We start from the raw sequence: 13,064 nt of genomic DNA, 5'->3' as shown, positions 1-13,064 counted from the left end.
GTGTCATCAATAAAGGCTTCTTCTTGTGGTGGCCACTGTTTGCATTACGTTCGACACATGGTGTCAGAAGTGCAGCTCGCTCACGGGACCATGACCGACCTACGCCCGCCTGAGCCACTGCTAGTGGGAGACAAAGCAGCGGCGTCCTGGCAGACATTCAAGCAACGCATCGAGCTGTACCTGATAGCAATGGAGCCAACTGTTGTATAGGAAAGATGAGGATGGTTGCGGGGGGACATGAAAAAAAGAAGATGATGTTCTGGCTAGAGCACTGCACGGGCTCGGGCTTACCCGAAAGCCCGGGCCGCGCCGGGTAGAGCAGTTTTTCACGGGCTCGAGCCGGGTTCGGGCACGGCATGTGCTTTTTGACCCGGGCCCGGGCCGGGCTCGGGTATTTTGACGTGGGCCCGGGCCGGGCTCGGACTTTCTGGTGGTGTGCCTGTAACGTGCAGTGAGTTATCCTCGCGCGTCTCGACTCTGAAAAACCTGTTGCGCCGGCGCAGTTGGAAGCTAGCAGTGCTACTCCTGTGTACTTCCCTTTTCTTCTTCCGTCGTATTTTTCGCTATTTGAACAGAATGTAGAAGTCCAGAAAGACCGAAGTCGCCTCAAACCAAAGGATGCCCTTGTACTCTTTACCTAAATCAATGTAATTAATGCTTTCAGCGCGGTGCAAGCACGTTCGCAACTTGCTGATTCTTCGAAGGCGAATTGGTAAAACGATGACTGGTAAGATAAGATAATTCGTCACGCGGCTAAAGTATGGCACTGCGTCCATCCATGATCGCAAGCATGTTCTCAACTGGCCGCCTAGCAGCAGTGCATTGCGCTTCACCATGGAGGAAGGAGAAGCTTTCTTTCTCCATTGACTCCATCCTTGCGCTGCGCTCACGACCGGTCGTGGCTGCGCTTCGGCTATAGACGGTTTCATCCAGCGCCACCGCGCTCTGGCAACGCTGTGCGCCGGCATCCGGCGCCCTTAGGAAACTTCCCGTAGCCGTTCCGTTTGCTCGTTTTTGCTGGTATTTGTTCGCTCGCGCGCTCGTTCTGCGCATATTCTGTGTTATTTTTCGGGTATATCGATATAAGTGCGACTTGTGGCATTCAGTGTGTTGTGTGACAGCGAGGAGCTCTTGGAGTATCAACTATTTTCATTACGTTTACTCGTCAACGGTGTTTTTCAAATCTGGGAGCCTACCAAGAGCTCCCAGATTTGCTCTGCTCACTTCATCCAAGGTACGTTACACTGCGTGGAGTAGCCGGACTGCTATAATGCTGAATAATAAAAGTGCTACTGCACGATTGTTCTGGCCGTATGTCGTGTAACTCACGCGAAAGCAGCTCGACTCTCGCCCCGAGTTTGCCCGCTCGTCCAGTTTCTTGCCTCGGCGTGGATCGCCATGCTACGAACATGAGTTAAAATTATTGTTTAGCGGGAGCCATGCTGCCGCCGTTTTATTTTAATGTTTTTCGTATCTGGGGCACAAGTGCACTTCTGAAGCTTTAATACCTAGGTACATGTGCGCATTGGTTTATCATGTTTATCGTCCTAAAGTGACTTAGGCTATGACGGACGCCGCAGTGGAGGGCTCCGAATAATTTCGACCAGCTGTGGTTCTTTAACGTGCACTGACATCGCACAGTACGCGGACCTCTAGCATTTCACCTCGATCGAAATGCGACAGCCGGGGCCCAAACGGCGTCTTTCGGGTCATCAACCGGGCACCGTAACCGCTGAGCAACCGCGGTGGCATGTGCGCATTCGTATCGGTATCGCAGAGCAGAATCGCAGAAAAGTTAGCGATTTCCGTGCATGCATGTAGGAAGTTTCGGCCACATTCTAAAAGCATTTACGAATTAACGGAGGCCAAGTATGGATTGCAATCTCGTGCCCAACACTACAGGTTTCATTTTGTTAGAAGTGTGGTAAATTCGTGAGCATTTAAGCTAGTCCCATTTCAGTCGACCTAGGCTTCTTGCACTAAATGACTTTTGAGAATGTAGGTATTTGTGAATGCATATTGAAAAGCAGAAACAAGTCATATGACGCAGAAAACATGTGCATGTAGACATGCACAGCTTACCACTTCATCCTCCATCTTGCAGGAATAAAAGTACCACTGCGAAATGCAAAAACGCCCGTGTTCTTGTGTTGTAGGGCACGTTAAAGAACACCAGGAGGTCAAAATGAATCCGGAACCCTCCACCACGGCGAGCCTCATAATCAGAACTGGTTTTGGCACGTAAAACCCCAGAAAGAAGAAAAAAGTGTCATTAAAAATTGTCTAGTTTTCGGCAGTCCTATTACCTGCCTTGAAGACAACAGTCTGCGTTCATTGCATGTCCTCACTAAGATGCTCCGCTTGTTGCTCCGGGGTTGTAACTGAGGGACGGTGTTTGGAGCCCGGCGAAAACGAAAATCGCACGACATCATCGTCCAGCAGATCGGGCAGCTCTCTGCCTCTAAACATCAGCTTTTGGCGATACCGATCTTTTGCTTCGGTGCTAAGCGCCTTAAAGTAGTGGCTCGTCATCTCGACAATACTCACAATGTAGAATCAGCTCATCACAGATTCCACCAAGCAGTGCAAACATCGACACGCCGGCCTCACGTCGCGCATGTCTTCAGACAACATAGCCGGAAGTGCTTTTAGCTCTCCTGCCGGAAGTTCTGATGGGGCAACCAATCAGCGGCAAGCGAGGTTTGTTTGTAAACACTGAAACCGTCTATAGTGTACTAGAATACGGTTGAGTGGGACGAGCGGCTGGGGCGGCGCATGCTTTGCAGTGAGGCGCCCGACGTGTAAAAATACTGTGGCGGCGCTGCGACAGTTCTGGCTGAAGAACTGAAGAACGGCAAAGGTCTCTTTCCACTAGCGTCATTATCCAAGCGATGAAAGAAGCTCCGGCGCCTTCAAACCTCAATGAACTTCGTTCCCTGCTTGGTCTGGCGGGATTTTCTTCCAGGTTTATTCTATGATTTTATTCCATGACCAGCGGCTGGTCAAGCTGCATGTGAGCTGCTTTTTTCCCTCCGTCCTCGCATCTAATATGTATGATGGCAAATAAACTTATTATTATTATTATTATTATTATTATTATTATTATTATTATTATTATTATTATTAGTCCGTTCCCCATTTTTCGGATGTTGTGGAACCTTTACGGGCATTGCTTCGAGGCAACGAGCCATTTGCTTGGACGCCAGCTGCCGAAGAGACTTTCATCCGTTTGGAATCACTGCTGACAACTTGCAAGGTTGAAATGCAACTTGCATTTCTTTGACCCGAACCTACCCTCCATCGTCACGACCGATGCCTCCGGGTATGGACTGGGCGCTGTGCTGCAAGAAGATAACAAGGGAATTCTACAGACGGTTGCCTTTGCCTCCCGTACCTTGAGCCCACAAGAGAGGAAGTACTCTGCAGGCGAACGTGAAGCCTTAGCGTGTGTTTGGGCCTGTGAACATTGACACGTGTACCTTTGGGGTCGCCCCTTTGTCTTGCGAACCAACCACAGTGCTCTTGTCACCTTGCTGTCAACCAAAGGTGTTGGACATCGGCCATTGCGAATTTCACGTTGGTCAGCGCGACTTTGTTACAACTACACCGTAGAGTACCGTAAGCGAAGCCATAATGTGGTGGCTGATGCGCTCTCTCGACTGCCTTTGCAAGGAGAAACGAATGAGGTTGCTGAAGATGAGTTTGTTTGCCTTCTTTCTCCGATGTTGACCATTGCAGAATTACAAGCGGGGAGTGCATCTGACAGCACAATCGCAAAAGTCATGGACTTTGTTTTGTCCTCTTGGCCTGGTACAAAATCTCTGGAAGCGGAGCTAATGCCATATTTTCATGTACGTGCAGAACTATCCATTGTACACGACTTGCTTTACCGTGGTGACAGGATCGTAATTCCAAGTATCCTTACTCGTCGTTTGATGGAAGTCGCACACGAATCACATCCGGGGATCAGTCGTACGAAAAGCCGTTTGCGAGAGTTGTACTGGTGGCCTCGAATGAATAACCACGTAGAACAACTGGTTAAAACATGTGTTGTTTGCCAGTCATGTGACAAACAGCACGGCCAACCGTAGCACCTATGCAGCCCGTAGCTCTCCCTGACAACCCTTCGGAGAAGATTGCCATTGATATTATTGGCCCATTTGAGCAAGCTCCCATCAATAGCCGTTATGCAGTGACGCTTATTGATTATCACAGCAAATGACCAGAAGTTTTTTTTTTTTTCAAGGCAAGCTTCTACGGCGACGGTCAAGAAATTTCTGCTACAAGTGTTTTCTTGTGAAGGCTACTCGAGTGAAATAGTTTCCGACGACGGATCGCAGTTCAGCTCGGCTGAATTTGAAGAATTCCTTCAGGAACGTGGCATACGCCATTGCTTTTCTTCTGTTTACCACCCGCAAGCAAACGGGCTTGTAGAAAGTTTCAACAGAGTCCTCAAATCTGTTGTCCAGATGGCAGTATACGAGCGGCGTGATATCCGTGTCAGCCGTGACAGACTATTTGGGGCTCTACCACTGCACACCTCATGCCACAACGGGAGTTGCACCCGCCGTTTTGCTGCACGGACGACTGCCACGAACACACTTAAGCATTGTTGGATTACCGGATTCTTCATTTCACGAAAATCCAGCACAGGCGATGAAATGGCTGCGCCAGCGTGTCAGAAAAAACCAAGGTTCTTCCAAACTTTACACAGACTGCCGTCGCGGAGCCCGGACGAGACACTTTGCCGTCGGCGACTACGTCCGCGTGAGAAAGTCGTCGGTTCACAGGAAAATATCTTCGGGCTTTTCGAAACCGAAGGAGATTACTGAGCCCAACGAGGGCCAGCTTCATTTCTTTTGGATGACGGTCGAGTGTGGAACGCCTCCAAATTTAAAGCGATACACCCAGAAGCTGCGGAGAAGCTCACAGGCAGTCGACCTGGTATTCTAGAGTGGACTCTACCACTACCTGACGAGTCTCTTCAAGGTAGTGCATTTCCTGCGATGTGAACAACATGCTGACTGTCCATCTGCATCACGGCAAGAAATAGCAGCACAAGCCAGCAGTGAATCAAGTAATCAGCCGTCTTCACTGCAGGACAAAATGACCGGCCAACCCCCCGGAAGAGCGCAAGAGTTAAAAAAACTCCGTTGAAGCTCAAGGACTATGCGTTACGCAAGCGATAGTTTTTTTTTTATCAATCGGGGAAATGTTGTACAGGAAAGAAGATGAGGATGGTTGCGGGGGGACATGAAAAAAAAGAAGATGATGTTCAGGCATCGGATGCATCGTTCTTCTGTGTTCTAAATACAACACCAACGAAGCCACGCAGTAAGGAGCAGAAAGCTGCAATTTTTTAGATGTTGCAGGTCAAGAAGCAAGTGATGTGCTTAATACCCTGAACCTATCACCGTAGGAAGCTGATGGCTACGACGCGTTGGTTAAAGCGTTTGAAAACTACTGCTTGCCTAAGTGTAATGAGTCTTACGAACGCTATGTGTTCCGCTCGCGTCGTCAGGCACACGGAGAGCCCTTTGAACAGTTCTTTCGGGATCTGCAACTAAAAGCAAGAACGTGCAACTTCGGGGATTTGCAAAATTCCATGCTGCGGGACCAAATCGTGTATGGCATTTGCAGCACTTCCCTGCGAGAAAAACTTCTTCGAAAGAAAGACCTGACGCTGGTCACAGCAGTGGAATGCTGCAAAGTTGAGGAACTTGCTGAATCGCAAAATAGGGCGTGCATGGAGGAAAACAAGATTGAACCTGTTTCACGAAGGCAAGCTAAACGCGGACGCCAAAAATGCCGGTACTGCAACTTCTCGCACGCGCCAAGGAAGAGTACGGCGTTCGACAAAACATGCAACAAGTGCACGAAGCCTAATCACTTCGCCGCCTGCTGTACAGTACGGTCCACTTTTAGAGGGAACACGCGAGCGCGCGGCCGGCGCTACGCGGAGCGCTAACTGCTGGCGAGATTTTGAAACTTGGAGCATGCGCATAAAGGCGCAAGGGCGGTGCTTGCCGCCGTTCGTCTGCTACTTACCGCCCCCGCGCTTGCCGTGCGCTGGATATCGCGTTCGTTTTTCTGCGGTGCGATTCATGTCCCTGTACTCTTCCTGCGCCTCGTCGGGTAATCAGCGCGCAGAACTAAAAAAAAAGAGTACCGTTCGTTTGTTGCTGTGGTTTCTCGGCAGCTTTGATGCGATTTCATTCATGGCCAAAGCGGCTGAATTTCGATTACGGGCGAAATGCAAAGAAAAGCCATGTGCTTATAGTATTTAGAAGCACGTTAAGGAAACACTTGCGATTGATAATAGTTCAAAATCTCCCAATACGGCGTGACACCGAATGATATTCTTGTTGTGGCTTGCAATACCCCCGCAAATGTTAGTTCTCGCTCGCGTGATTTTTTTTAATCGTTGAGGCAACATCGCCAGAATATGCGAGGACGTTCACTTTTACGAAGATTATTGCGTTTCACCAACACGCGCGCTGAAAAATGTTGTGCGTAGAACGACGCGGAGTAAACGAAGAAGACAAAATATATTCGTTGTATTTGTGTGACAGATTATAGGTGAGCCAGGCCAGATCTATAGCCTCGAAACATTTAAAAAATGCAAAGCTAATGGAACATGTCTGTGCCCTGTGAAACACAAAATAAAATGCAGATCTGTGCAAGCAAAGTAGGACTAAGCGCGACATACCAGGCACTGAAAAAAAATTACACTCGTAGTGCCGATGATTACGCTGGTAATCGCAAAAAGAAGTCGGTTGTTTAGGCCTCGGGCTTTTGGTTTCATCGTTTTGGGGTGTCTAGAGAAATCTGTGGTGGATCCTGGGTCTTCCATTCTCATATGAAGCTAAGTCGCTTCGTGCTCAAATAGCGTGCCCTAGACTTCGTTCAGTACCGGGTGACGTCACCTTCAGCGTCCGCTTGCTGCTACTCGCTGAACAAACTCAGGCCTGAACCTATAGTAGTAACAAACACGAACGAAAAAAAAAAAGTTGTTGAAGGCTGTATAGTGCAGCAATCTTGTCTTGCAATGCCGATTATGTTATAACGGAAGGAACTGCGAGACGAAACAGCAAACTTAAGATTATTAATGCGGCGAAAATGCTGAGGCCCGTCTACTTAGATTTAGATGCATGTTGAAGAACCTCAGGTGGTCCCAATTTCCGGAGCCCTCCACTATGGCATACCCCGTAATCATATCGTGGTTTTGGGACGTTAAACCCCGGATATTATTAAGATTATTAATACGAAATCGAGTGTTTCATTCTCGGCAGCACATACCTTAATATTTCTGGTGCAGGCATGTTTTCCAACCCACGCATGTGGCACAATGGGCGTATGATAAGTAGCGTATAATTTCTAAAGAAGTTCCGATCGCGGCGCTTGGGTGAAACTTGTATACTTTATTCGACTTCAGCGCGTTAAAACTCAAATTTACAGTTTGCTTTACTATGGAAGTTGTAGCAAGGTTAGGGAACTGGAGAAGACTTAAGAGAATTCGAACATAACGAGTTCTGTCTGGACGCCAGACACGAGCCCTCTGATCCCATTTGGTCGTGAATGTGCACTCGTCGCTGAAGACCACTCGGCGCCAATCGTCAGCGGACCACGCTTCTTGCCGCTGGGCAAACGACAGGCGCTTTGACTTGTTCACGTTCGTCAGTAGCCGTTTTTGAGCTGCCATCCTGCTCTTGAGTCCTGCTTCAGCCAGCCGTCGCTTCACAGTTGTTTTTGAAGCGGTCAGTTGAAAACACTGGCGTATTTCGCTAATGAAGCTCGAGGGTTGTCAGCAACGTATGCAACGATATTCATATCGTCCTCCTGAGTTGTCACTCGTGGCCTTGGTTTCCGAGGGGCGTCCTTGATCCTATTTTCATCTCTGAAAGCCTGGATAATTCTATTCACGGTCTTAAGTGGCCTCTTCACCATGGCAGCGACAGCGCGCTGGCTGTATTCTTTAGTGTAGGGCTCGACTATGCGAAGCTTTTCGTCCTCAGGTGCCCTGGCCATGCCGCTTTTAAGAACTAGCCCCACCGCAAATGCGATCAGCGAAGAAATACGCCCCCAGCTGTGGAATTCTGTGAAAGCGATAACAAAGCCCATCACTTGCGTAACCTAGTGTCAGTGCTCGCCAAAAAGTTAATCGTAAGCTTTCCACATGCTTTTCGAACCAGCCAGCCGCTCTTGATAAAGGAAAGGAATCTGATGGTTGATGCAGCAAGCATAGCAAGCTTGTCTTTCCAACCATATAAATATAGAACGGTGCTAGCGCGCGCCGAGTTCTGGGGCGGAGAAGTAGCAGACGACGCGGGTACGAACCGCCCTTGTGATTCTATGCGCATGCTCCACGTTTCCAAATCTCGCCAGCAGTTAGCGCTCCGCGAACCGCCGGCCGCGCGCTCGCGTGTTCCCTCTAAGAGTGCACCGTACTGTACAAGCAAGCCAGCAGCCGTTGATGACGTGTTCGAAGGAGTGGAGAGTGAGAGTGACTTCGACGTTCTGGAGATCAGGACGACGGAAAGTAAGCGTGGCCCCGAAAGTCGCGACTGGATTGTAACAACGAACATTGAGGGAACTTATGTGCAGCTGAAGGTCGATACGAGAGCGCAGGCTAACTTGTTGCCGCGTTCGCTGTTCAAAAGGCTCGGAACTAGGCAGCAGTCGTACCCCACGAGGAGCATCCTGCTACCACCGTACCCCACCCACGAGGAGCATCCTGCCGTACCCCACGAGGAGCCCCATCCTGCCGTACAGCCGTACCCCATCCTGCCGTACAGCCGTACCCCACGAGGAGCATCCTGAAATACCACACAGTGAAAAGGTTCGCCTCACCGTGCAGTTAGACAAACGGCGTGTGATACTTGAGTTCTTCATAGTAAAGAAGAAGCAAGCCATCCTGGGCCTCGGGGCAAGTGACCAACTTGGTCTGGTCAACAGAGTGAACGCGGTGGACAGCAGCAAGGCATACAGAAGCCTAAAGCAGACATTTCCAAGGTTATTCACCGGCATTGGCAGGACGCGGCGCGAGTACAAAATGGTGCTTCGAGAGGACGCTGTCCCTGTGGTACAGCCAACCCGGCGTGTACCTTACGCCCTGAAGAAGCCGCTTAAGAAAGAACTCGACCGGATGAATGCTGCGAACATAATCGAGAAGGTGGAATAACCGTCAGACTGGGTAAGTCCCCTGGTTATCGTGAGGAAGAAAAATGGAGATTTAAGGGTATGCATGGACCCGCGGGCAATTAATAGGACGGTGAAGAGAGAGCACTTTCAGTTGCCATGCCGGGCAGAAACCGAAGGGGATCTAGCGCATGCAAAGTATTTCAGCAGACTCGATGCCAACAGTGGTTTTCATCAAATTTCTCTCTACAAAAATACATCAGAAATCTGCACATTCAGTTGGCCGTTTGGCCGTTATCGGTATCTCAGACTGCCGCTTGGTATTGCATCTGCACCCAAAGTTTTACAGCGTACAATGAGCCAGATATTTGAAGACCTCCCGGGAACATGTGTGTACATTGACGATGTGATAGTGTGGGGTTCTACGCAAAAGGAACATGATGAACGCCTGTACAAAGCACTGGAAAGGGCACAGGCAGAGGGCCTATATTTGAATGCAGAAAAGTGCATTTTTGGACGCACTGAAATCAGCTTTTTGGGTGATAAGATTAGTTCCAAAGGTATTGAGCCCAATCCAAACCTGATAAAGTGCGTTTTAAACCACCCTCCGCCAACGACCCAGAAAGACGTTCAACGCTTGCTTGGCACCGTTAACTATTTCCGGAAGTACTTGCCACTGTTGTCAGCCCATACTGTAGCCTTGCGCAGCCTGATTAGAAACGACACAGTTTTCGAATGGACGCATGTTCACGAGCGTGAGTGGGCGCAGCTCAAAATGATGCTGACGGAAGCACCCGTCCTGGCTATATTTAATCCCGAACTTCCCACAAAACTGTCGATTGATGCGTCAGCATTTGCACTCGGAGCAGTGCTTTTCCACCAACAGGAGGAGACTGGCGCCCGGTAGGCTACGCATCGCGGGCACTCACAGAAACCGAGCGAAGGTACGCCCAAACAGAAAAAGAGGCCCTGGGCATAACATTCGGCTATGAAAATTTCAAGGACATGTCATTGCAAGACACATCGTTATCGAAACCGACCACAACCCATTATTGGCAATTTCAAAGAAGGAAATAGGCTACATGCCACCGCGTCTGTAACGACTATTTCTTCGACTGCTGAAGTACGAGTTTGAGTTGCAGTATGTTCCAGGCAGCAAATTGGTTGCTGCTGTCATGAATCCTCCACGGGAACAACCAGAAAAAACCACAATGGACGTTGAAGTTCATCCCGTGGGCGCCCTGACTGCCGTTGTCGGACCAACCACCCTATCCCGTCTGCAGGCAGCAGTTGCCAGTAATCTAACGGCGCAAGACGTCATCTCCAGGCTGAAGTCGTCAATGCCTATAGAAGGTGAGCTAAAGTCCTTCACACAAGAACTTCCTGTAGTGAACGGAGTACTCCTCAAGGGAAACAAAGTAGTCATGCCTGCAAGCATGCGAACAGAGATGCTGCGACGAGTGCACCAACGGCATCTCGGCTTAGTAAAATGCAAATCGAGGGCTCGCAAGTTGATGTATTGGCCAGGAATGTCAACAGATATTGCCCATTTCATCGACAGGTGTGACGTTTGCAAGAAGTTTGCTTATCGACAGCCTGACGAGCCCCTGTGCCAGCGCACCGTTCCACACATGCCATGGGCCAGAGTTGGTACAGATCTTTTTCAACACGCCGGAAAGCATGTTTTGGTTGTCTATGACGCCTACTCTAATTCTCCAGGAGTCGAGCACCTGAAGGAGACCTCTGCAACAACTATCATTTATAAACTACGTCAGACCTTTGCAAGGCATGGAATACCACTAGAAGTTTGCAGTGATGGCAGCCCGCAGTTTGCGTCAAAAGAGTTTAAAGATTTTGGGGCTCGTTATGACTTTGTGCATACGATTTCAAGTACACGTTTTCCCAGGTCCAATGTACTCGCCGAGAAGGGCGTACAAGCGGTCAAGCGGCTTCTAGGCCAGACCAAGACCAAAAAAGACGACTTCTATTTGGGCCTTCTCAACTACAGGGTGTGTCCTCTCGAAGATGGCCGATCACCATCAGAACTGCTAATGGGACGAAGTCTAAGAACGCTACTTCCAGATTTTTCAGCGTCATCCTCAGTTCCCGTCCAAAAACATGTTCAAGCAAGGACCGTAAGAAGACGACTAGCTCCACTACAGAAGGGAGACGTCGTGCGAATACTCCGAAATGGTAGATGGGAAATCAAAGCGCAAGTCCAAGATCTCGTGGCCCCGAGGTCGCACCGTTCTGACTGAGGATGGCCGGATTTTCCATCGAAATAGACAGCACCTTCACAAAACACCAGAAGCGTTCTATCGAGCCATCCATTACCAGGCGGACCACTCTGACGACGCCCCCGATTCATCTCCGAGCGCAGTCACACAGCAGCGGCAAGAACCTCCACAGGCCACACAGGACCGACCACCAGCAGGCGTGCCCAACATTGCAGATTCACTGCGACGATCTACCAGACCGCGAAGACCCCCAGACCGCCTGGCCTACACGCACGGGTTCCAGCTGACTGAAACAACCTAGGAGTGTCGACTGCTACGCATCGATGTTGACTTAATTATGGGGTTTTAAGTGCCAAAACCACGATCTGATTATGAGGCACGCCGTAGTGGGGGACTCAGGAAATTTGAACCACCTGGGGTTCTTTAACGTGCACCTAAATCTAAGTACACGGGTGTTTTTGCATTTCGCCCCCATCGAAATGCGGCCGCCATGGCCGGGATTCGATCCCGCGACCTCGTGCTCAGCAGCCCAACACCGTAGCCACTGAGCAACCACAGAGGGTACGCATCGATGTTGAGTGCTTTCCGTGCTTTCTGTGCTATCTGTGTTTTCAGTGTGTTGAGTGTTTTCATTCTTCAAAGAAAGGAGGATGCAACGGCCAGCCAAGACAGCAACACTGTGCGAACAAAGAGAGCAACGCTGTGCGCAAGCTCGGCTATATATGCGTTCCCGTGTCATCAATAAAGGCTTCTTCTTTTAGTGACCACCGTGTGCATTACGCTCGATACAGTCGGGTCTTGGCCAATGGAGCATTGCGGTGGATAAAACCGATAAAGATGACTCGGGATTTACGCTAGTATACGAGTAGGCGATAGTGAGTCATCGAGGTTCAGCAGTGGGTAGCGAGATAGAGCATCGCAATCCTGATGCTTGTTGCCAGACCTGGCGTGGAACCGGCACATCGATGGATCAGCCGGTCACGCAATTTTTTCTGTTCATGCAGGCTATCTGTGTTGCAACGTCGGAGCACCCACTTATCTACAGTCAAGGAAACCAGGATTCTTCAAGTTTCAGCGTTGAATCTACCAACGACCGAGGATGAATGAAGACCTGCGCAGCCGCTGCTTTTGGTCAGTGCCCAATACCAGTCTGCAAACAATGGGATGATCCGGAGGCGGCCTGTTGCGACTACACCATACATAAGGGAGCAAGCGACAGACGGCAAACTGGGCGTGGAACCGGCACATCGATGGATCAGCCGGTCACGCAATTTTTTCTGTTCATGCAGGCTATCTGCGTTGCAACGTCGGAGCACCCACTTATCTACAGTCAAGGAAACCAGGATTCTTCAAGTTTCAGCGTTGAATCTACCAACGACCGAGGATGGATGAAGACCTGCGCAGCCGCTGCTTTTGGTCAGTGCCCAATACCAGTCTGCAAACAATGGGATGATCCGGAGGCGGCCTGTTGCGACTACACCATACATAAGGGCGCAAGCGACAGACGGCAAACTGGGCGTGGAACCGGCACATCGATGGATCAGCCGGTCACGCAATTTTTTCTGTTCATGCAGGTTAGTCACTTACCACACCACGAGAAGCTTGTTCTTTTCCTTTTGCCGGTTCCACCCCAAGTGTTGTATGACTGTGTAAGGTCGCACTCTATTGTACATTGTCGCACAAAACGGC

At 49.7% G+C, this 13,064-nt stretch overlaps 1 protein-coding gene across 1 annotated transcript; it reads left to right on the top strand.

Moving 5' to 3' along the window:
• The first annotated feature begins 10,349 nt into the window (after nt 1-10,349).
• LOC119444293 (uncharacterized) lies at nt 10,350-11,676 on the top strand. Its single transcript, XM_037708716.1, has 3 exons — nt 10,350-10,491; nt 10,858-11,147; nt 11,476-11,676. Exons 1-3 carry the CDS (start codon nt 10,350-10,352, stop codon nt 11,674-11,676), a joined length of 633 nt encoding a protein of 210 aa, XP_037564644.1.
• The last annotated feature ends 1,388 nt before the right edge of the window (nt 11,677-13,064 follow it).

The sequence above is a fragment of the Dermacentor silvarum genome, chromosome 3 (assembly GCF_013339745.2).
Source record: "Dermacentor silvarum isolate Dsil-2018 chromosome 3, BIME_Dsil_1.4, whole genome shotgun sequence".
Lineage (NCBI taxonomy): Eukaryota > Metazoa > Arthropoda > Arachnida > Ixodida > Ixodidae > Dermacentor > Dermacentor silvarum.
Note: the sequence above shows the minus strand (reverse complement) of the source record. Positions and strands in the feature narration are given on the sequence as shown.

Coding starts and splice junctions, on each gene's coding strand:
- LOC119444293 (XM_037708716.1), top strand. CDS start 10,350: ATGGACGTTGAAGTTCATCCCGTGGGCGCCCTGACTGCCGTTGTCGGA. Junction 10,492..10,857: donor GTCGTCAATGCCTATAGAAG/GTGAGCTAAAGT, acceptor CTAATTCTCCAG/GAGTCGAGCACCTGAAGGAG. Junction 11,148..11,475: donor TGGGCCTTCTCAACTACAGG/GTGTGTCCTCTC, acceptor ATCCATTACCAG/GCGGACCACTCTGACGACGC.